The sequence below is a fragment of the Pseudorasbora parva genome, chromosome 5 (genome assembly GCF_024679245.1).
Source record: "Pseudorasbora parva isolate DD20220531a chromosome 5, ASM2467924v1, whole genome shotgun sequence".
Lineage (NCBI taxonomy): Eukaryota > Metazoa > Chordata > Actinopteri > Cypriniformes > Gobionidae > Pseudorasbora > Pseudorasbora parva.
Genome location: NC_090176.1, coordinates 49,677,992 through 49,704,209, shown reverse-complemented (window position 1 = coordinate 49,704,209; position 26,218 = coordinate 49,677,992). Strand labels below are relative to the sequence as shown.

Genomic DNA, 26,218 nt, shown 5'->3' with positions numbered 1-26,218 from the left:
TTTTATATTTATTTTAATAATTAAAATGAACAATGAGATGTGCTGTTGGAAACAACATGAGACCATGATAGCTTGCGCCACTGTCAAGATATGGCTCGCGCAGGGTTAAAGAGTCCGTTTCTTCAGTGCAGCTGCTAGAGTTATGGCCTTTTTACAACTGGTTCCTTCATTCGTTTTCTCTGACCAGGTAGGCTTATCTATCTGATTGCGAAATGACCAGGAGTAGGCCTAATGCCTTCCGAGAGTCTTTCGAGACGTATTTAATTCCGATCACTCAAACAAACCAATTCAGAAGGTGTATGGAAGCATTTCAAACTAAACCGGACAAATGTAAATGTATTGGTTGTTTAAACCACATGTGTAAATTTTACTCCTGGCAAATAATTAAAAAATAAATGTGTGAGAGCTTGTTATGTTGTAGTCAGATAGATAACGGTGCTACTGCAACATCGCTGCAAATGAGTAAAGCAAGCCAACGCAAATGGCCGTAAATGAAACTTTAAAATAAGTCACACAAAACACAATCATCTTCAATATAAATTAATGAGACTAATGATCTTACCAGTGCTTAGGCCGCTCTCTCTCATATGCGATCTTTGAATTTGAAATGGGCTGCAGAATAAAATGCTAGAATCTTTTGCTTTGATGTGAACTCCGTTAAATGAGCATATACTGCGGGAATTGAAGATCGGATTTATATTAATTTTGCTGAAGTGTAAGGTAGGCTATAAGACAACCTGCATATACTTTCTTTTCTTTTGTTTTTTAGATTGTGTAGCCCGTTTCGTTTTTTTGAGCGCCGTTGTGAGCAGTAGGCTAATCTATCAGCCTGCCTCAGCTCGTCAAAAATGCCTTTGTGGTGGTATAATAACTAGCCTACTTTGTTTTTGATGTCAAAGTAGTTATATTTCGTTTCGTTTCTTTATTTAGATCATTTCAAAAAATGTTTAGAGCAATTTTTTGTTTGTTAAATTAAAGTTTTAATTTTTTTATGTGACGGCCCAGTGAGTTAACCGCATGTTTAATAGCCTAGTCTCTCAAACCAACTCTTGAATTGTCTTGCCTATAAACTTTAATTTAACAAACAAAAAATTGCTCTGAACATTTTCTAAATTAGAATAATAAAAAAACGAAACGAAAAATAACTACTTTGACATTAAAAACAAAACTGAACTATTTTAATGGCTGTAACAATGTAAACAAATAAATAAATAAAAAACACGGGCTCCAGCCCCCGGGCTGAGAATTTTGATAAGCTGTCGTTTTTAACTATGGAAAATGACTAAAATAGTAACTCACAGTGACTTGGATAAGTAACTTTAATCTGATTACTGGTTTGGAAATAGTAACGCGTTAGATTACTGGTTACTGGAAAAAAGTAGTCAGATTAGAGTAACGCGTTACTATGTAACGCGTTACTGGCATCACTGCTTGCCACAAATACATTCACTGTTATCTCATATGCAAACTCATATAAGGGTGTGTGTTGTGGGTGTTTAGTATGCTCGGGTGTCGTCGGAAACGTCCTGTGAGAGTCTGTACCAGCTGATGACAGAACAGTGGAAACTGCGCTCTCCAAACCTGCTGATTTCAGTGACCGGCGGAGCCAAAAACTTCCACATGAAGAATCACCTGAAGGACAAGTTCCGTCGGGGCCTCATTAAAGTCGCCCAGACCACAGGTACAGTGATATATACTATATATGAAATATCAGCTGCTTGATTGTTATATCTATGCTCAATTTAAACTGTTATAGCTCTCTATATAAAGTTGGATATATATAAATTAGGGCTGTCACTCAATTAAAATATTTAATCGTGATTAACCGCATGGTTGTCATGAGTTAACTCGCGATTAATCGCAATTTAATCACACATTTTTAGCAAAGTTTAATTAAGTTTAAATTAAGTTTTTAATATTCTAATCAACATGGGTATGGACAAATATGCATGCTTTATGCAAATGTACATTTATTATTAGTGAAACTATACTTTTGGTTGAAGCATGAAGACTAGACGTATCAAAGGTCACAGATGTTTATCAAAGAAATTGTTCATGTCTCTTAAGCCTAAACTTAAAAATTAAGAATAAGCAGTGATTTCTCTCATTTTAAGAATATAAAGGGAGTTTTTACACTGGCAGTTTAGTTCAGAGCAGAGCACAGTTTGTATGAAAAATTGGTAATGTGAAAGCTGTGATGTGGACCTGTGAGCACACCAGAACCAAACCATACCTGGAGGAGGTCCATATTCACCAGGAGTAGGAATATAGTGCGGCCCTTTAAGAGATCTGCGTTCCCTGTTGAACTGCCGGTATTTTGTTTGTGTGTGTGTGTGTGTGTGTGTGTGTCGAACTGTGCCGAGATTCACTAGAACAGTGTGAGTAACACGGACTCGGGAGCGCGCTTGTTCAGAAAAGTAACCTGCGTATTCGTTTTAGCCGATTGTAATGTATTTAGTTCAATAAAACACATTTACTGTTAGTGGTGATGTGTTAATGATTTACCTCAGACATGAGTTAGAGTGAGCTTCCGTGCATCGCGCTTGAACTGCAGAGAATGTGCTTAGTGAAAAAACACACTTTTCTTTCTTATAGACCTGGAGTCTAATAAAAGTTAAACAGAAAATATGGTAGCTTGTAGGCAATGCACTTTTGGTTTAGAATAGTAATGTTAATGTCAACCCTTTTCATTCTCTATTAATGTCTGCTGCTGCATCCTTTGCTTCTATGACTGCTCTCACTTTTTCCAACTATGGGCTATGCCACGGATAAAACAGAAAATGCGCGCTGCGTTAACGCGCAATAATACATTTAGTGCCTGTAACGATGTTCGTAGATGGGAAGGAAGGAGGCGGGAACCGGCGAACGTTTAACAACAAACTTTAATTCAAACAAATAAACAAAATGAAAGTAAAACCGCGGGCAGCCCCTCACGGACGACTGCCCACAAACACATACACAAAACATAACATAAAATTCCAGGCCTGGTCCTCTCTCGTCTTCCGCTGCCTTCGTTCCTCCTTTTATGCTCCCGTCACATGGCCGCGAGACGAGACCGGTGTGCCACGCAGCTGGCACTCGTTAACATTAATCACCGGCCCGCTCTCGCGGTCCCTCGCCCCGCTGCTTGCCACACCACAGTGCCATTAAAATTAATTTGCGTTAACGCGTTATTAACAAGATGGACGGGGTCAAGACAATATACATGAGAGCACATTGCCAGCAAACACAAGTCACAAGCCATGTGCCCAAGCAAAACAAGACATGAACAGTGAGAATACAACACGAAAGCATGCGGCTGATTTTTTTGTAAACACAAATCGCGTGCTACACACTCTTCTTGAAGGGGGGGGGGGGGCAGCAGCTAATTTGCATGTAAAGGGACACACAAACAAATGGTGTGGTTTTGCTCACCCCCAAAAAGTGACAATTTTAATATGACATCAAATGTAACATGACATCACTGTAATTACATCAAGCTTTAGCTGTATAATATATATAATTTCCTTCAAATAAATAAGAGTAAAACAGAGGTTCTGGTTGTAGATCAGCTAAAGTTAACCATTTTCTTCTTAGAAAAGATCTGGAAATTGTGGTCCATCTTTGTCCCTGTTTTAAACCTGCAGTAGACAAGGGAGACACATTCCCATTTACACCTGGTGTTTGAATCCGTCTCTTTTGTCCACTTTCGACCACTTCTGTCCTGATTTCTTTGAGGAGGGTCTATGTTCAGGTAAATGTATGGGCTTTTTGCCAGATCTTTCAATCTAATTGATTCAATAAGTCCAAGCAATTTACAAATGAATGCACCTGAAGACGATGGAAAAACACGGAGATCAGCAGCTTTAGTTTCTGCCCTGACACAAGACGAGCCGAACGCTGTGAGTGTGTGTTAGAAATCAGGAATGGTGAGAGAGCATTATTTGTGCTGGTTTGTTTTTCATCTTCAAACCAAACATGGGTCTCCAGCATACAGTTTAAATCCTGTCTGGCTAGCGCTCTTCCTATAATGTTTGCCCGTTAGGTCAGTAGGCAGAGAGAAGCAGGTCTTGTAGAGGCTGTTCCAGTGCATTTGACCACATGAGTGTTTACACTACGAAAGCAATCCGGTCAAATGCATTTTCAACTACCTCTGGAACACAAGCCATGTGCCCAAACAAAACATTACATGAACACGCAGCCAATGAGAACACTCATAAGCTGATGTAAACCCAAACCGCGTGCTACAAAAAACACAATACACATGGACAGAAGAGCGCACACTTACACGACGCGCAAACGACATATTCCATTATGTCCAATCACGACAGAAGACAAACACGCGGAGCATGAAAGTCCCAATCCCAACACAAAAACTAAACCGAACACCACGCTCCGCACTAGTGATGCAAAATCCGATTCATTTCCGAGAACCGGTTCTTTTCGGTTCAGTTCGGCTCAATGAACCGGTTCAAAAAGCCGGTCCATAGGTTCATGACGTCATTATGCAATGATGTCCCAATGCATTTTCTTTTAGGCAGCAGCTATTTACACCAAGTGTTAATCGCGCAACTAGATTCTATTCATACTCAGTGAAATCAACATATTTCATTAGCGATTGATGATTTTTACACTAAGTGCAAATAGCTGTCGATTCTATTTACTAAGTGAAAATAGTGATAAATTCTACTTACACCATATAAAATTGCAGTTCTTTGTAATATAAATAGTAATCACATGTCATTTATACCTTATTTTGACAGATACATACTATTTGCACCTCAGTATTGTTGTACATTAACAGGATCCAATAATAACAGAGTGTGAATTATTATTTTTATTTAAATTATTAAATAGATAATGGATTTAATGGCCGCCTTAAAGGAACACTAAAGCCCTCCCTACACCTACCACTAACCCTACCCAATAAATGCTTTTATTATAATTAAACATTTTGTTAGGCACTTTATTTCCACATTTAGATCTTTTTCTTAATTTGTATTGAAAATAAATGCCTTTCCGATGTGATTTGTGATTAGAAAAGAGAGAAGAGCGAGCTCGGCAAAAGGCGGATTTGAACCCGGATCGATCACGTCAAAACCAAGATCCTTAAGCCTTACGCTTTACTGATTGCACCACTGTAGATGTTTTAATATGCACATTCTTGTTTGGCCCAACCAGGCACTGCTAGCCCGAATAGCACTTGCAAACAAGGCAAACAATTTGCACTTAATGTGAATAGACACTCTGTTTCTTTAATGCTTTTTTATGAATTTCTCAGTGTTATGTTATATCAAGGAAACATTTAAATAAGGTAATCTGTAAACTATAATATCGCCCAGCTCTAATCTGCCAAATGTGACTGCATGAAGATATTAAGCTATTACACTTCTCTTGTTCTAATGCTGTACGTGTGGCAGGTGCGTGGATCCTGACAGGAGGTACACACACGGGTGTGATGAAGCACGTGGGCATGGCCGTGCGAGATTACACACTCAGCAGCAGTTCGATGGATGGACAGATCGTCGTCATCGGTGTGGCACCCTGGGGAGTCATTCACAACAGCCACACACTGATCCACCCTGAGGTCAGACACACAGTTCAAGTCATGTCGAAAAGATCAGATGTGACCCTGGACCACAAAACCAGTTAAAAATGAAATTAAAAATAAGCCTGTCACAATAATCAATATATCGATATATATCGCACAATATATGTACATGACATCAATAGTTTTTTGTGATGCAATATATCGCCCATTATGTTCACATGATAATGAATGTCACCAACATTTTACTCGATTGGTCATCTTGTATGTTTTTGGAGGCAAAAGGGGTTCTCGGGAGTTCCTTCACACACATTATCGGTTATCGATTAAAGGCGCATTTGAGGCGTTAGTGTTTTCCTGATAACTACTGAGAGTTTGGAAGAATAAGCCCTATAATAGCCATTATTTGAATAATTAAATTTAATAATAAAGTTAGAAATGCATGAATACGATTTTAGGTTTAGATTTTAGATTTTAAAGTGTTTGGATTTATATGTATATTCGTTAAACACCCCTGTGTTTATTCTGTAATGGTTTGCTCCGCTGTATTATTGGACTGCTTCGGTGCCTTTTGTTTTGCGCCCCTTAGTAAGAAAAAAAGACAGAGCTACACAGTTTTTTGACAGGAGTTTTATTTCTGTTTATTGTACAAGAACATTCAGTAAAACAATTGACCCGAGTCAACTCTTTGCCCGAGAATAACACAGATTATTGCTATTACAAGCCCAAATGGACTCGATTTAAAACCCGCGATCCCCTGTTCCGGTGCACATATAAATGTAGAATGATGAGTGTTAAAGCCATTTCACAAGGGAACAGGTTTATTTACTATTTATTCATTTTTTGCTTTATTTAGGATAATATATTTTTTACCCTTAATTTCCATGATCTAAAAAATTAAAAGGTTGTCATTTGATAGTGTGTAGGTCTATTTGCATTATTATGCTGTTGTATTAGGATTATATATTTAGTGGCATAAAATAGTCTTAAAATGACAATAATATCTTTATCACAATTATTTCTGGGACGATATATCGCAAAACAAAAAGTAGTTATCGTGACAGGCCTAATAAAAAAATGAATAAATGAATACATGTTTGGTTTGTTAGGATAGGAATATTTGGCAGAAATGGAACTATTTGAAAATCTGGAATCTGAGGGTGCAAAAAAAATCAAAATATTGAGAAAATCTCCTTTAAAGTTGTCCAAATGAAGCCCTTAGCAATGCATATTACTACTAATAATAACGTTTTTACATATTTTTGGTAGGAAATTTACAAAATATCTTCATGAAACATGATCTTAATATCCTAATGATTTTTGGCATTAAAAGAAAAATGTATAATTTTGACCCATACGATGTACTGTTGGCTATTGCCACAGATATACCCGTGAGACGCAGGACTGGTGAAGTGCTCCAGGGTCATCAGTCATTGAACGTATATTGTGAATCTGGTTCTGCTTGATAATGCATGTTAAACCAGATCTAGTTTTATGTTGATAACTGCAGAAATTGCTGGACACTATTAATGATTTTATAAGGAAAGAGTTTTATGAGGTCTTGTCGTCTTTCTATTTTAGGGCTGTTTTCCTGCGTACTACGCTTTGGACGAGCAGGGCCAGGGCCGTCTCTCCTGTCTCGACATCAATCATACTCACTTCCTTCTGGTGGATGATGGCACTCAAGGACATTATGGAGTTGAGATTGAGCTGCGGACCCGTCTGGAGAGACTTATCGCTCAACAATCGCTGGGAAGCAGAGGTGCAGCTTCATAAGATTACACATCATTTAATATCATTTGTTTTTGCAGTCACAGTCGTAATTTCCCAGCAGTCGCCACCACCAGTGTGTCCTTGAGTAAGGCACTTTACTCCATGTTGCTCCAGTGGGATTGTCCCTGTAGTAAGTGTACTGCAAGTTACTTTAGATAAAAGCATCTGCCAAATGCATAAATATAAATGTAATTAAATGGCACGTAATCAATCAATCAATCAATTAATCAACTTTATTTATACAGCGCTTTTACAATGCAGATTGTTTCAAAGCAGCTTCACAGTGTTAAACAGGACAATATTGCAGTCGTTCTGGAGAAAACGGTGATGAAGCCATATCCTGATTGGCTTCATCACTCGGTCTCCTCTCCACCAATCAGCTGGTGTGTGGTGAGCGTTCTGGCACAATATGGCTGCCGTCGCATCATCCAGGTGGAGCTGCACATTGGTGGTGGTTGAGGAGATTCCCCCCTTCTATGTAAAGCGCTTTGAGTGCCATGAAAAGCGCTATATAAATCGAACGCATTATTATTATTATTATTATTATGTTATCAGCTTATTTTAATTTATCATATAGCGACAATGTTGGCAGATCAGTATTATAGTTTATAGAATTAAATAATAATAATAATAATAATAATAATAATTTTATTTGTATATTTGGCCACATAAGAGAATATAGATCAAATATAGATTGGCAGTGTAATGATAAATTATTAAACAGTACAGTAGTACAATAACCGTCAGTATAAGTTGAAAAGTTTGGAGTCGGTACGATTTGTTTCTGAAAGAAGTCTCTTCTGCTCAGCAAGGCTGAATTTATTTGATCAAAAATACTGTAAAAATTCTGAAATATTACAATTTAAAATCACTGTTTTCAAGTGCATATACTTGAAAAATAAAATGAATTAAAAAAATACTTCTCTACTGTCCGCCTCTGCTAATAAATTTTGAACACAAGAGAGAACCAATAGAATATTAATAACTAATTATGTTGTAGTCAGTGTTTTGTTTTTGTATAGTAAAATAAAAATCTGTACCTGTAGTTTGCCTTTTTTGCCAAATAATTTTGTCAGATAAACACCCTCACCAAGTCTAGTGTTTTGTTCTCATATTTTGATGGTTTAATTGAACTTATAGGGTCATTAAAAACAAATATGCCCTCTAGACATCACTTTTGGCCACTACCGGATCTTGTTTTAAGAATATTTGCATATTTGTAATGGTAAACAACAAGAATACTGAGTGAATCGTTTTTTTGCAGTGTAACCTACATATTCCATGGCTCTTTAACACTGTTCACTGGTCACTTTTGGTTATTTGCAGAAGCAGACAGAGTACACAGCTTCATTACTTGAGTAAAAGTACAGAGACCCCTTGCTAAATTTTTACTCAAGTACAAGTAAAAGTACTGCAGTCAGATGTCTACTTAAGTAAAAGTACTGAAGTACTTGTTTTTAAAAGTACTTGAGTATCAAGAGTCAATTTTCTAAATATTGCATTACGACTGCCACAGTGCTTACATTTATGTACAGAAACGTCCTACATGGACTTATGAAAAATATTAATGTAAATACCTTGGAGAATGGAAAAAAATTGAAAGTAAAATCAAGTCATTTTCATCTTTTTACCATGTTGCTTTATTTAACATTTCTCACTTGCACACAAAGCAATAGCACAATGGCAACGCTCTGATAAACCTCTGCTAGAGTTTTAATGGATGTTTTACACCCATGTTTGAACCTGACTGTGTTAAACACACTCAAGACCATCATGGGTCGGCACATTCCCAGATGGACCTGCTGCGTCTTCATCCATTCTTTCAAAGTCAAAGTCAAAGTACCTTTATTGTCCCACAAGGGGAAATTGGATTTGCAGCAATGCTCCACATAAACACATAAACATACAACAACATTCATCAACAAAGATCAGCCAGCAGAGAAGGAATTCACAATAGCGCCCAATGTACATAATATGCAAATAAATAAATAAAATACAGAGCACAATCAAGTGCAAAAATGCAACTTTCGTCTCTTATCTAAATTTGACCATGGAGTTGATATTGGTGGAAAGCTGAAGGTGATTGCTGATAGGCTGTCCCAATCGGTGGCACCTGCACAATCCAATCACGTTTAAGAGGGAAACAACAAATTGAGGGTTTCCGAGATTTTTCTTTTTTTTTTCTTTTAGAAGAAGTAACAGGTACTTACAGATGTGGATAAAAATGTAGCAGATTAAAGCAACATGTCCTCCGCCTATATAGGTCGTTGTCACTTCCTTAAAATATGTCCCATATGAGCGTTTACTAAAGTTGCGCCCCATCAACATTATTTTAATGAATTAAATACGAAGCACAGGAGCGTTTTCTAAAGTTGCGCACCTATCGACAACAGGACATTTTCATTTTAAAGTATTTTTCCCTTTTATCTGCTTAATATTTCAGGTTTTGCATAGCTCAATTGGTAAAGCATTGCACTATACAACAACAACATGTGATCATGCGATCGTGGGTTCGATCCCAGGGAACACACACGTGATTATAAAGTGTGTATACACTATAAATCACTGGGTAGGTTTAGGGATAGGGTGGGTGTAGTTGTAAATTAAAAACAATATTTTTGCTAAATGGAAATATGACAAATGGTGGTAAAAAGTCCAGACATTGCATTAAAATGAACACGCATTTTGATTGGTAACGACAGTCATACGTCATTGCATGACGTCAGATATAACGCGACACTGTCATTATTTTTATGCCAGCTAGAGGGCGCATGACTTTAAAACGTAAATATAGGTCGTAATAAGGTGCTTGAAAAACGACCTATAGATGTAACGTTATGTCCACTGGAGAGGCGAGGTTTTGAACCCAATCGCAGTTGATTAAACTTAAAACCAAACATAAACGTAAAACAAAGGCTTGGCAAAACAAACAAAAGACTTGACTTGACTTGACTTGACTTGACTTGACTTGACTTGACTTGACTCAAACTAACACTCACCAACAGCGGGTTACACATGCAATAACTGACCAAGGCTATAGCAAACATGAGGGCTTAAATACACAAGGACTAATGACAAAACGAGGGACACCTGTGAACAATGATTAACTCATAAACCAATGAAAACAAGACACATGCTGCGTCCCAATTCGCTTACTTACACTACGTCCTAAAAGTATGTACTCTTTTTGTGAAAAAAAGGTATATACTTTTGAGTGTGTAGCAGAAAAGTATCCAAGCTTCGGGACTACTTCGCCATCTTTACCGGACTCTGTAGTTAAGTGCGTCCCGTCACCGTTTATCTGCCCTGTCAATCATCGTCAGATTCGTCACAGATCAAATCCTCCACATTCAGTTTAATCTCCTACCGTATCGGAGAGAAATGTAGCCGCTCGTTGATCTGCCATGTGTGGGTCTTTGTGGGTCAGAGACTCTCCTCATGTGTTTGCAGTTTAAATATAATGATGCATTTAAAAGTTAATGGCCAAATGTGTCATTAAAAAAGTTTACAATGCTGCTGCAGGTGAAATATAATGTGGACAACACTGAATAAATATATTTTTGTCAGGTTAAATATTGATAGGGTCACTCAAACCCCTTTATCTAAACTTCTCTACTTAACTGTCTGACTCGCACATCCGTCATCTTTGTAGTTTTTTTACGTTTTTTATCCGCGTTTGTAGTTCTAATCGAATCCTCGTCCAACTCGCAATGGGTTGTGGGCAATATCAGCCGTTAGAGTGCCCATCGATCCATACTGTGAATTTGGACCGGAAATAATAAACCATCCGGGAATCTTTGGAATACTCTTTTCAACATACTACGATTTGGGACATCCTAATTCTATTTTCGAATACTATTTAGGATCAAAGTGTGCGAATTGGGACACAGGGAGGAACACGAGGCAGGAAAACATGAGGGCATGGAATCACATGACAATAGACCACATGACAAAACCAGGAAGCGCATGACAACATGACAGTGAACATAACCTTAAAACATGAAACCTACACCAAAACACCCTGTGACAATAGAGTCGTATTTTTTTGGAGGACAGGTTGAATTAAAGAGTAAAATATTTGCCTCTAAAATGTACTTGAGTAAAGTCATGAGTACTCCCCAAAAATGATACTCGGGTAAAGTACAGATCCCTCAAAATTGTACTAAAGTACTGTACTCAAGTAAATGTACTCCGTAACTGTCCGTCTCTGGTTAGATTTCATGGCTCTTTAACACTGTTCACTGGTCACTTTTGATTATTTGTGAAGTGTTTCGTCTGTTTATTAGCGTTGTCTTTCCGTCAGAGAGTGGCGTGAAGATACCGGTGGTGTGTGTGGTTTTGGATGGTGGTCCAGGAACTCTAAACGTAAGATTTTCAAAGTCATCAGTTTCATAGATCATAGATGAATGTTCTTTCATTAATCCAAATGCATATCTTCTTTATTGACAGACGATTTACAATTCAATGCTGAACAACACGCCGTGTGTCGTGCTGGAGGGATCTGGACGCCTGGCGGACGTCATTGCTCAGGTGGCGGCCCTGTCAGTGTCAAAGGTCACTCTGGTGCTTATCAGCCAGCTCTTGAAGAGGTTTTTTGGACAAGAGTACAAAAGCTTTACTGAGGTGCAGGTCATCGAGTGGACCAAGAAGGTAAGGGACAAAAGCACACACATCACATTCACACAAGCTCAAAATTACACAGTAATGGTTCTTATCTAGAACTACATCTGTGACAAAGTTTGGGGTGTGTAAGATTTTTTTTTTCTATTTTTGAAAGAAGTTTCTTCTGCATTTATTTTCATACTCATCATGACAGCACCATGAACACGTAACACACTCATTGCAATTGCTTCACTAACACGCAACACACACTCATCATGACCGCTTCAATAACACGTAACACACACTCATCGTGACCGCTTTACTAACACGTAACACACACTCATCATGACCGCTTTAGTAACACGTAACACACTTATTGCAATTGCTTCACCAACACGTAACACACACTCATCATGACCGCTTTAGTAACACGTAACACACACTCATTGCGACCGTTTCACTAACATGCAACATACACTCACCGTGACCGCTTCACTAACACGTAACACACACTCATCATGACCGCTTCACTAACACGTAACACACACTCACCGTGACCACTTCACTAACACGTAACACACACTCATCGTGACCCCTTTACTAACACGTAACACACACTCATCATGACCGCTTCACTAACACGTAACACACACTCATCATGACCGCTTCACTAACACGTAACACACACTCACCGTGACCACTTCACTAACACGTAACACACACTTATCATGACCGCTTCACTAACACGTAACACACACTCACCGTGACCACTTCACTAACACGCAACACACACTCATCATGACCGCTTTACTAACACATAGCACACACTCATCGTGACCGCTTCACTAACATGCAACACACACTCACCGTGACCACTTCACTAACACGTAACACACACTTATCATGACCGCTTCACTAACACGTAACACACACTCACCGTGACCACTTCACTAACATGCAACACACACTCATCATGACCGCTTCACTAACACATAGCACACACTCATCATGACCCCTTTACTAACACGTAACACACATTCATCACAAACGCTTCACCAACACGCAACACACACTCATCATGACCGCTTTACTAACACTTAACACACACTCATCATGACCGCTTCACCAACACGCAACACACACTCATCATGACCGCTTCACCAACACGCAACACACACTCATCATGACCGCTTCACCAACACGCAACACACACTCATCATGACCGCTTCAATAACACGTAACACACACTCATCGTGACCGCTTTACTAACACGTAACACACACTCATCATGACCGCTTTAGTAACACGTAACACACTTATTGCAATTGCTTCACCAACACGTAACACACACTCATCATGACCGCTTTAGTAACACGTAACACACACTCATTGCGACCGTTTCACTAACATGCAACACACACTCACCGTGACCGCTTCACTAACACGTAACACACACTCATCATGACCGCTTCACTAACACGTAACACACACTCACCGTGACCACTTCACTAACACGCAACACACACTCATCATGACCGCTTTACTAACACATAGCACACACTCATCGTGACCGCTTCACTAGCATGCAACACACACTCATCATGACCCCTTTACTAACACATAGCACACACTCATCGTGACCGCTTCACTAACATGCAACACACACTCATCATGACCCCTTTACTAACACGTAACACACATTCATCACAAACGCTTCACCAACACGCAACACACACTCATCATGACCGCTTTACTAACACTTAACACACACTCATCATGACCGCTTCACCAACACGCAACACACACTCATCATGACAGCTTCACCAACACGCAACACACACTCATCATGACCGCTTCACCAACACGCAACACACACTCATCATGACCGCTTCAATAACACGTAACACACACTCATCGTGACCGCTTTACTAACACGTAACACACACTCATCATGACCGCTTTAGTAACACGTAACACACACTCATTGCGACCGTTTCACTAACATGCAACACACACTCACCGTGACCGCTTCACTAACACGTAACACACACTCATCATGACCGCTTCACTAACACGTAACACACACTCACCGTGACCACTTCACTAACACGCAACACACACTCATCATGACCGCTTTACTAACACATAGCACACACTCATCGTGACCGCTTCACTAGCATGCAACACACACTCATCATGACCCCTTTACTAACACATAGCACACACTCATCGTGACCGCTTCACTAACATGCAACACACACTCATCATGACCCCTTTACTAACACTTAACACACACTCATCATGAACGCTTCACCAACACGCAACACACACTCATCATGACCGCTTCACCAACACGCAACACACACTCATCATGACCGCTTCACCAACACGCAACACACACTCATCATGACCGCTTCAATAACACGTAACACACACTCATCGTGACCGCTTTACTAACACGTAACACACACTCATCATGACCGCTTTAGTAACACGTAACACACACTCATTGCGACCGTTTCACTAACATGCAACACACACTCACCGTGACCGCTTCACTAACACGTAACACACACTCATCATGACCGCTTCACTAACACGTAACACACACTCACCGTGACCACTTCACTAACACGCAACACACACTCATCATGACCGCTTTACTAACACATAGCACACACTCATCGTGACCACTTCACTAACACGTAACACACATTCATCACAAACGCTTCACCAACACGCAACACACACTCATCATGACCGCTTTACTAACACTTAACACACACTCATTGCGACTGTTTCACCAACACGCAACACACACTCATCATGACCGCTTTACTAACACTTAACACACACTCATTGCGACTGTTTCACTAACACGCAAAACACACTCATCATGACTGCTTCACTAACACGTAACACACTCATAACACGTAACACACACTTATAACACATAACACACTCATTGCAATCGCTTCACTAACATGTAACACAGATAACACGGAACACACACTTATTGTGACGGCTTTAGTAACACGTAACACACTCATAACACATAACACACACTTCTTGCGACCGTTTCACTAACACACAACACACACTCATTGTGACTGCTTCACTAACACGTAACACACTCATAACACGTAACACACTTATAACACATAACACACTCATTGCAATCGCTTCACTAACATGTAACACACATAACACATAACACACACTTCTTGCGACCGTTTCACTAACACACAACACACACTCATTGTGACTGCTTCACTAACACGTAACACACTCATAACACGTAACACACACTTATAACACATAACACACTCATTGCAATCGCTTCTCTAACATGTAACACATAACACGGAACACACTTATTGTGACGGCTTTAGTAACACGTAACACACTCATAACACATAACACACACTTCTTGCGACCGTTTCACTAACACACAACACACACTAATTTTGACTGCTTCACTAACACGTAACACACTCATAACACGTAACACACACTTATAACACATAACACACTCATTGCAATCGCTTCACTAACATGTAACACGCATAACACGGAACACACACTTATTGTGACGGCTTTACTAACACGTAACACACTCATAACACGTAACATACACTTATTACACATAACACACACTCATTGCAATAGCTTCACTAACACGTAACACACTCATAACACGTAACGCACTCAATTCGACTACTTCACTAACATGTAACACACACTTGATTGATATACTGTATATGTATATAAAATACACTGTAAGTGATCTAGAAGATGTGTTAATTTTTGACTGTATCTATACTGTATATGTATATAAAATACACTGTACATGATCTAGAAGATGCATTTATTTTGGACTTTCTTTAGATTCAGGACATCATCCGGATGCCTCATCTGCTGACTGTGTTTCGTATTGATGAGGATAAAAACTATGATGTTGATGTTGCCATCCTACAGGCTCTGCTGAAAGGTACAATCACACCCCTCTATTTCATAATCTGGAAACTGAAGACTTAAATTCACATTTCCAGGCAGAGGGTAATTGGATGATGCTGGTAATGGCTGAATATCTAATGTCGGCTACACTGTTGTGAGTGGATCTTTAGCTGTGGTCTTGACAGTGATCGAGAACATTTTCTTATGATTTAAAGAGTTTAGGAGTTGTTTAATGCTTTGGCCTGATGGTTTCTAGAAAGAATGAATCACATTCCTGGAAGAAAACCTACAAGGGGTTTATATCATTCAGCTAAGACTTACTTGAGCACATTTATCCTCCCTTGAGATTCTGGAAACCTCTCTGAAGCTATTAGTGTTTATGTAATATTAATAGATGATGCATATTTTAAATGATAAAGAGATTTTTCTTTTGTGTAGCTTTGTTTAACTTTGAATATTATCACAGTGCTTGCATGCTCGCTTACCGACACACTTGACTTAGATGCTCGTGATTAACACAGTTCTTCAGCCAAACACAAAAAAGATTTTATTTTATTTCCATGCTATAAAAGTAAAAGGTGACCAGGGTTTGAGCTGTTTGAACCGTCCGCCCTGTGCGAAATTAGAGGATATCATATAAACTATTTATTTTTGTATGAAAGCCGCATAAACTTTCTTTTAGATGAGTATAACTTAAATAAATAAGTAAAAGTTGAATGATAGTCCAGCAGCTGTGTTATTTTAGTGTTATTTATATACTAAAGCATCACTTTCACTTTGGCTGTATGTCACGGCTCTATTATAGTATTTATTATGTTTTTTAATTATCTTTTATTTTAGTTTTAGTAATTTAGTTATGTGCTTTTGTCATGTTTTATAGTTTATATATATATATATACTAAAATTAAACAAAATACTAAAATTAAACAAAATACTAAAATTAAACAAAATACTAAAATAATATATATATATATATATATATATATATATATATATATATATATATATATATATATATATATATATATATATATATATATATATATATATATATATATATCAGAGTTTCCGCTAGAAAAAAATGGTGCCGGTCAAAGTGACCGGCAGAGGTTTCGTTTTCCGGACATTTTGATGATATGCCGGTCAAAAACTCCTGAAAGCAGTTTATGTAACTTTAAAAAAAAAAATGACATAATCAGGCCGTATCTGCAACATGTTTATTAGCCTAACTTTCAAATAGACGGAAAAAAACATGAACGTCCGATTGGCGTCAATCAACCAATTTTTTTAATTCATAGGCGTAATTTGCGGGTGCGGGACAGGCCGTTGCAGAGACTTTCTGTTTGTTCCGGTCAGATCGCGAAACAAAATGCACAGAAACTGTTCCTGCTCTTGATGTACAACCACTGATGGTATTCGGTTTTGATGAGAGAGAAAATAGGCTACGAGGGCATATTAGAAACGAGAACTTCTGACAAATTTAACAGACTAGACCAGTGATTAAGCAAAGTGTGCAAATCTATTTGCCTTTATTCACGTGAAAAATCTTGGCACAACACTATTGTGTTTAGATGCAATAATTAAACGCAATTAATACATTTAATTATAAACTCAGTATGTCTCATTTAGTTGGTAACATTTAAATTGGCCACCGTGTGAAATGACAAAATCATATAATAGAATATAACAGTATACTGATAACTATAAGCAGGTAAGCACTACAAGATGTTTTTGAATGCATTAGAGAAAACGACAAAATTACTTATTCACAAATTTCCGTGTGTGAATAAGTGCTAGGCCTACCTGTTTAAAATGTGCTTGCACCCGATCATATTCAGTAGAAGGTTAAAAAAAAAAAAAATTCCTTAAACTTTAACATCCCGCTCATGCCCATCGCCGTGATCATCTGTATCAAGCTGGTTGTTTACCGTGAGTTCTGAACACTACATTATGCTTATTTAAATCTTTTCGTTTCTACACATATTAGGCTACATATTCCTCATGTCTGTGAGGCAAGCCTGCCGAGTTTCAGTTCATTTGAGATGTGCTCCAGTTCATGAGCAATGAAAGCGATCGCTTCCGCGACCTATTCTACTTATTTATTTATTATTTATTAAATACATGCAAGAAACCTTTATTAAAATTAAGAGACAATTTGTACAAAACGAAAGAAAGGCTTTTTACACAAAAAACTTAATATTAAACTAAATATAACCACCAAAATCATTTCTGACCCACTTGCATCTTTGCACTTATAGCCTATCATTATCAGATGAAATCTAAAAATAATATTATAATATTTAAACATATATATGAAGAAAAAAAACATTGTTTAATGGCTACAACAAGTATAGTAAGCTACAGATTTGTCATGTCTGAGCTGGATTTGAACGAACATCATTTTACCGGCGGGTTCATGAGCGCGGCTGCGGATTATTGAGCTGATCACACCGGCTCCGCTCCGCTAATTAGTCATTACAGGCTCGTTCTCGACACTTACACGGGCAGGCCCGGTCTCTCGGGTGCATGGGCTCGGGTAGGGTTGGGTTTTATTTTTTTTGAGCCGATCTACGGTCTAGTTCTGGCGAAAAATGTAGTGTTGTGCCTGCCCGTTGTCATAAATTGTTCTCTTGATGGAGCGGTAGTGGAGCGCTCTCGGAGCGAGTAAAAACAACAACGCTCCGACTTTTAAAAAAATCGCTCCTCACTCCATTCAAAATCTCGCCGCTGCACTCCTCGCTCCGCTCACATACTCTGCTTCGCAGGCTGTGGAGAATTGCAATCCTCCATAGCCACGGAGCGCTGTCATGACAGCGAGGGCATCACGTCGCAGGCTTACGGTATCGATAAGAGGCAGTTTTGTTCTGACAATTTGACCGAAAAGATTTCATTTTGTCGGACATTTAATTTTTTTCCCGGCCAATGTCCGGTAATTACCGGACAACGGAAACCCTGATATATATATATAATCTGTAATGTAAGGCAGCTATTTTATTTTATTTATTTTATTTTTATTTATTTTTATTTTATTTATTTATTTTAAATTTTATTTTAAGTTACCTGAACATGTTTTAATAGTTTTAGTTACAATGACAGCACTGTCTAAGTCAGTTTAGTTAAATTTAGTTTAGTTACCAAAAACATCTTTGTTTTATTTTAGTTAACAATAAAAGCAACATTTCTCGGTTTTTTATCAATGCAACTAAGTATTTATCATAATATTTTTTTTATTTACATTTTTTTACTAAAAACTTGTTTAACAATAGCAGCACTGTCCAGGTCACGAAACGTGACTTATAAAAATTGACGGGTTTGGGACTAGAGGACATTCCCCCCCTCCCCTCATTTAGAAATACAGAAGAGGAACTGGTAAGAATAGTTCTTATGGATAAAGAGCGGTGTTGTTGCTCCTCAGCCTCCAGAAGTGATGAGCATGCCGGCCATCAGTCCTGGGAGAGACAGCTGGAGCTGGCGGTGGCCTGGAACCGGGTCGACATCGCAGAGACGGAGATCTTCACCGAGGAGAGCCAGTGGACGGTGGGTGAAAATAATGCAGAAAGCTATGAGAAATACAGACATTAAAAAATAAAACCAAAGTAAAATGCCACTTGGTAATTAACAATATCTGAAATACATCAAGTTTGTTCACTGCAAAGTTTGTGCCCCTATTATGCTATTTTTAAGGTTTCTAATTTAGTTTTAGAGTGTTTAACAACAGGTTTACATGCATCCAAGGTCAAAAACACTTTGTGATTGGTCAACTCCATTTATCTGCATTTTGATCTTTGAAACTTTGAAGACCTTTTACGACAGCTCTATCACAAACCGCATATCTGAAAAGCATAATAGGGGCACTTTAAATCAGCACTGGGTAACTTTTGCTCTTTGGGTCCCCCTACAGTTGGGAAAAAATAATGTCCTCAACTACTGTCGTAAGACCCCCTACAACAGGGGATGCCATCGCGCGTGCATTTGTTGACATATCCCTGATAGCCCTGAACTAGTGATGCGCGGGTCGTCTCATAACCCGCGAACCCGTATGTCTATTTAATGGTCGCGGGTGCGCGGCGGGTTGTAAAAATATATACAGTGGTGCGGTGCGGGCCAAATAACTTAATAAAAGCGGCCCCGTGGGTCGGTGCAGCACTAACAGTTCCCCTGAACACTGCAGGAGGAGTTCACATGCAGGTGTTCTTCTGGCGGCGCGTGTGAAATGTCTTCATCCCAGGTACAGTCAGTGGCAGATGTTTCAGCATGTCATATGAATATCATTTCATGGGTTTTATTTTTTTTCAAACGCCAAATAATCGCGATGCTCATGTTTACAAGCCATCGTCATTATAGTAGTCTATTGGTTAGCGTTTTACAGAATCTATATGATACTTCAGTTCAATGTTTGAGTGGTCGGTAATCACCATAACAAGCAGGACAGCATCGGTCGGGCACGCCTCCTTCAGCTCACGCCGACGAGCAAACGCTGGTCACATGTTGATCCTCGTCCTGCCGTTAATTCGATCACTTTTTCGTTTCCTCTTATTGCTTTCCTCCAACAAAACCTTTTCTTTCTTATTTGTCTGTGCTGCTTCGGACATGACTATATTATCCGACGAACAAAGTTGGGCTCGCACGTCCGAATGTAAGGAAGTGTGGGTGTTGGTGGAAGTGACGTATATGCCGTAAAGCAGTCGAGTTTTGTAGTTCTTTTTGTTCTCGGGTTACTACCCGAAACCCGAAGTTTAAAAGTACGATTAAAAACGATACAGACCCCATCAGGCTATGGCAGACGTGTCGTTCAACCAATTGTAAGTCGATTTATCATCACAAGAGTCTTGAAAATATATTATGAAGGTTGAAAAGTTACCTGGTGCTGCTTTAACTTCCTTCCACTTGTCAGTGATCAGGGGTTCACAAACTTTTGCATGCAACTCATTATTTAAAGGGATAGTTCACTTTCTCAATTTCTTTCTTCAGCTGAACACAAAGGAAGATATTTTGAAGAATGTCAGTAACCAAACAGTTAACTGAAGCCTCCAGTTAACTGTTTGGTTACTGACATTCTTCAAAATATCTTCCCTTGTGTTGAGCTGAAGAAAGAAATTCATACAGGTTTGAAACAACTTGAGGGTGAGGAAAGGATGACAGATTTTTCATTTTAAAGTGAACTATCCCTTTAAGGAAAAACTAAGTTCCTATAGTGCCTATGGAGTCTCATTGAATGTTTTTTATGTTGGGTTTGTCATGATTTGTTGATGTCTTTCCCATCACAGTCCTGTGATCTGCATCCAGCCATGTTTTCTGCACTGGTGGGCGACAAACCTGAGTTTGTGCGGCTGTTGCTGGAGAATGGTGTGTGTGTGCGGAAGTTTCTGGAGAGCGAGGAGACGCTCTGTAAGCTCTACGCCCATCTGCCCGCCTGCTTCTTCCTGCGCAAACTTGCAAAACGGGTCCAGGGTGGCAAAAACCGAAGGGGTCAAGCTCCGGCCCCTGGAGGCGAAAAGATCTCCTTGAGTCACGTGTCTGAAGAAGTGCGCCACCTGCTGGGCAGTTTCACTCAACCGCTATACGTCTCCTCACACTACAAGCCCACTAAAGATGATGTCCGCTTAACGGCAAGTTTAAGACAAAAAAACACCTCCGCAGCAAGGACAGGGGAAGAAGTGAAAAAAGTATAAACACTCTCAAGAATGCTGGTTTAAAAACAACTCAAGTTGGGTTGAAAATGGACAAACCCAGAAATTGGGTTGTTTGAATGGGTCCATTCACTGTGGGTTTAAACAACCCAATTTCTGTGTTTGTCCATTTTCAACCCAACTTGAGTTGTTATTGAGTTGTGTACACAGTACAGTTATTTTTGTATTATTTATATAGTACTTATTCATTTTTGTATTTTCATATTTATATTTAGCTTTAATGTATATTTTTTCATTTTTTCATTTTTTATTTTACAGTTTTCATGTAATATATAATAATATATTATATCTATAATATCTAGTAGCATTTATATAGTATTTATTAATATTTAATATTTTCATCTTTCATTTGAATTTTAGCACATCAGCTTACATTTATTTAATTTTGGTTATTTGCCAAAACAACATTTCTAATTAATTAATTTATTTTTTGATCTAATATATTTATATGATTTATTTTTAGTTAACAAACTATTTTAATAGGTTTATATAACGATAAATAAAAACAAAAATAATACATTTAAATAAAATTAAAAATAATAAAAACAACAAAAAATAATAATTCATCTTAAACATATTTTACTTCAGTTAGTTGCCAAGAAAATACACACAATTTGCTAACTTTTTAATATATTTAATAGCTTCAGTTCTGCATCCAAGCAAAAAATGCACAAAACCTTTTTTTGCTTGTTTTTCCCTGTTTTCTCATCTAAATATAGTTCTGGGAATGTTATTTTTACTGTATATTGATGTTGAATAGATAATGATAAACTGGGTCATTAATTGGCATGGAAATATTGTCACAATGCAAACAATCTCAAAGATCCTAAAGAAGGCTTCTTTTCTTTATACAAAATATAATTTAAAAGTACTTATTTTTGAGGTGAAGCAAGATGTTGTTTTTGAGATGCTTTGTGAGAATCATCAAACTATAAAGCTTTACCTCTAGTAGGACTGTAATGAAAAGAGTCGGGCTCTTTATTCATAGAGACAGAGCGTATTTAGGCAATCCAACGCTCTCCATTGACTTTCTATTGCGTGAGGCCGCCTCCTTGTCATTTCGGACTTATTACAAAAAACAGAACAATGTCTAAAAGCTGATATGAGATAAGGTGTGCAGCAAACAAGCTAAAAAACACATAACTACGTTTTTATAAGCTGTCGACCCCAAAAAAACGAGCGTTTATGGAGACAAAAGTGGATACAGTCAGTTTTGGGATCCGGACACTCAGTGTGCTTCGTGTGCAGTAAACATGTCAAATATCCAAATGTCAGTTTTATATATTATATTTCCTGTCTCTGATTACTTTCCCCTCCGGTAGGCATAGATCTCAGTGTAATATAGCATGACACGCTCTGTCTCTATTGCGTGTATGCACTTTTATGTCTTTAAATGCTAGTTTTTTGGGTCAGCAGCTTATAAACACTTCTGGGTTTTTGGTTGTGTGTTTTTTAGCTTGTTTTCTGTACATCTTGTCTCATATCAGCTTTTAGACATTGTTCGTTTTTTTTTTTGTTATAAGTCAGAAATAACAAGGAGGCGGCCTCACGTAATAGAAAGTCAATGGAGACGGTTGGTTTGTTTCCCCCCCGGTGGGCGTGGCTGTCAGATTATGACGCGTACCGCTCTGTCTCTATTGGTCAGGTGCCGTCCAAAGGGCCGGTGGAGCTGCCGTGTGCAGGTGAAGAGCCGACCGCAGACACGGTTTGGGACCCGGGACGGGATCTGTTCCTCTGGGCTGTGGTGCAGAATAACACAGAACTGGCAGAGATCGGCTGGGAGCAGGTACAGCACACACTCTCCCTCCGCTTTATACTCACCTGTTTTCTGCTTCACTTTGGTGGTAGAAGCTTTTGATAAATAACATTATTACTGTACTCTTTGGAAAAAACATATAATTTTTTATTAATATGTGACCCTGGAGCACTTCACCAGTCCTGCGTCTCACGGGTATATATGTGGCAATAGCCAACAATACATCGTTTACACAAAATTATACATTTTTTATGCCAAAAATCATTAGGATATTAAGATCATGTTCCATGAAGATATTTTGTACATCTCCTACTGTAAATATCTAAAAAATGTATTATTAGTAGTAATATGCATTGCTAAGGACTTCATTTGGACAACTTTAAAGGAGATTTTCTCAACAGAGTTGTTTGCACCCTCAGATTCCAGATTATCAAATAGTTGCATCTCCAAATATTGTCCTAACAAACCAAACATCAATGGAAAGATTATTTATTCAGCTTTTAGATTTAGTATACTTTAGAAATATAAAATTGACCATTATGACTGGTTTAAATTAGCTTTTATATTCATATTTTGTTTTCATTTTAGTTTAAGTATTTTATTTGTTGGGTGCTTTTGTCGTAATTGACACATTTATTCATTTTTGCTTTTTTGTATTTCTATTCTTTAATTTATTTTTATTTAAGTTTTAGTCATTTTAATTCTTCAAACTTAAATGTATTTATTTCAGTTTGTTTCATTTCAAATTTTTAATCAAGGCAACATTTCCAAGGATTTCACCTAATAATTTTATTGTATTAATTAATTTATTGTTATACATTTCTTTCTTTCTTTCTTTCTTTCTTTCTTTCTTTCTTTCTTTCTTTCTTTCTTTCTTTCTTTCTTTCTATTTGTGTTAATTAAATGGGTTAAACAACAATCCACTGATTAATTTAAGTAACTGTGGGGAATTTATAGTGAAATATTTTGTTATATGCATTTTTTTTTCTTCATGTTTTTAAGTGTCCAACAATCAAAACGCACAACCAGTTTGTAATTGTTTCGGTTGTGTTTTTTGACACAATAATACATAATCTTAAGACTATTAAAGAACAATTAAAAGTAAATAGTACACAAATTAAAACTATTTGTATTCTTCTTTGTCCATTAATTTTAGTTAATCATTGAACTTGTTTAACAACAACAACAAAAAAACAATTCACTGATTCATTTGTGTAATTTTATGTCTTGTATTTATAGTATTTTGTAAAAGGCTTCTGTTCATAATTTGATTGCATTATATAAATGATAGTGTTTTCTATTATTATTAGTTGTAGTTAGCATAAATGTATTCATTTAAATGCTGTTTTGTGCCAGGTGAATGCTGATATGATTGCATTGATGTTGTATGATCTGATTGTGTATTTGTGTTGTTTTTGCAGTGCAGAGACTGTATCGCAGCTGCTCTGGCAGCCAGTAAGATCTTGAGGAAACTAGCGCAGGAGAGTGGCGAGGATGATAGCGAAGAGGCAAAGGAAATGAGAGAACTCGCCAACCACTATGAGAAACAAGCCATCGGTATGACGCAGGGCTGTGCAATATATCGAAATATCGCAAATGTACATATTGCAATGTATATCACAATTGCACGCAATATCTGAATGATTTTAATAGGCTACTTCAAAATTGTGTTTACACACACAGTTATGTCAAAATGGCTGTCTTGATAAGTATTCATGTAAACCCTGTCGATTATGCGTTAAGTGAACAATATCAGCTGGACAAAGAATCCAAATGCGTGTCAATATAGCATTAGCTCTTAAAGTGACAGGCGGCTAATTTTGTAAACAACAAAAGAAAAAAATCGCTCAGTGCTCTACTGCTCTTGGCTGAATAACCATGTTCACATGTTCACAATCATGTGAAGACTACTGTTTTTAATAACAAAGATTATAATCGTCCACCTGTTGTTTGTTGTGTTTGTTTATGTTCTTGATGTTAAATTTTAAGATGATATAACTATATATTACCACGTCAAGCAAAGAGTTTTTGGTATTTAAATATTGGCATTACATTTTTTTGTTTGTTTACATTGATGTTAAAATTATATTGTCAGATTTTTGACTAAAATATTTGTTAAACACTGCTGGTCACTTTCAGAAGTTGTAGCGATGCTTTCTTTTCCCAGAAAAAATTTGAAACAAATGGTTTCAATCTCAGTTTTGAAATAATTGTTTTAAATTTAATTTTTAAATAGATTTTACACATTTTATCGTAGATTTGATCGTATCGAACATCGAATATTGCATTATTGAACAAGTTATTGCATATCGTATTTTTCTTCATATCGCACAGCCCAGCACAACGATGGCAATATCCGAAATCCTTGTCCTTGTGGTGACATTTTTTGGTCCCCATGAGGAAAACATCTTATAAATCACACAGAAGGAGTTTTTTTGAGAAAGTAAAAATGCAGAATGTTTCCTGTGTTGGGTAGGTTTAGGGGCAGGGGCTGTGTGTGTGTGTGTGTGTGTGTGTGTGTGTGTGTGTGTGTGTGTGTGTGTGTGTGTGTGTGTGTGTGATGGGTAGGTTTAGGGGCAGGGGCTGTGTGTGTGTGTGTGTGTGTGTGTGTGTGTGTGTGTGTGTGTGTGTGTGTGTGTGTGTGTGTGTGTGTGTGTGTGTGTGATGGGTAGGTTTAGGGGCAGGGGCTGTGTGTGTGTGTGTGTGTGTGTGTGTGTGTGTGTGTGTGTGTGTGTGTGTGTGTGTGTGTGTGTGTGTGTGTGTGTGTGTGAGTGTGTGTGAGTGTGTGTGAGTGTGTGTGAGTGTGTGTGTGTGTGTGTGTGTGTGTGTGATGGGTAGGTTTAGGGGCAGGGGCAGTGTAGGGGGATAGGATGTACAGTTTGTACAGTATAAAAACCATTACGCCTATGGAAA

General features: G+C 38.0%; 1 protein-coding gene across 3 annotated transcripts in view; it reads left to right on the top strand.

Moving 5' to 3' along the window:
• trpm2 (transient receptor potential cation channel, subfamily M, member 2) overlaps nucleotides 1–26,218 on the top strand; it is a 77,067-nt gene that overhangs the window by 10,626 nt on the left and 40,223 nt on the right. For all 3 annotated transcript variants that reach the window (XM_067444630.1, XM_067444631.1, XM_067444629.1), the window contains exons 7-16: nucleotides 1,501–1,681; nucleotides 5,400–5,566; nucleotides 7,109–7,289; nucleotides 11,604–11,665; nucleotides 11,750–11,950; nucleotides 15,791–15,893; nucleotides 19,275–19,396; nucleotides 21,127–21,468; nucleotides 23,195–23,335; nucleotides 24,727–24,862. In XM_067444630.1, coding sequence (XP_067300731.1) covers nucleotides 1,501–1,681; nucleotides 5,400–5,566; nucleotides 7,109–7,289; nucleotides 11,604–11,665; nucleotides 11,750–11,950; nucleotides 15,791–15,893; nucleotides 19,275–19,396; nucleotides 21,127–21,468; nucleotides 23,195–23,335; nucleotides 24,727–24,862 — 1,636 coding nt within the window. The remainder of the gene's footprint in view (nucleotides 1–1,500; nucleotides 1,682–5,399; nucleotides 5,567–7,108; nucleotides 7,290–11,603; nucleotides 11,666–11,749; nucleotides 11,951–15,790; nucleotides 15,894–19,274; nucleotides 19,397–21,126; nucleotides 21,469–23,194; nucleotides 23,336–24,726; nucleotides 24,863–26,218) is intronic.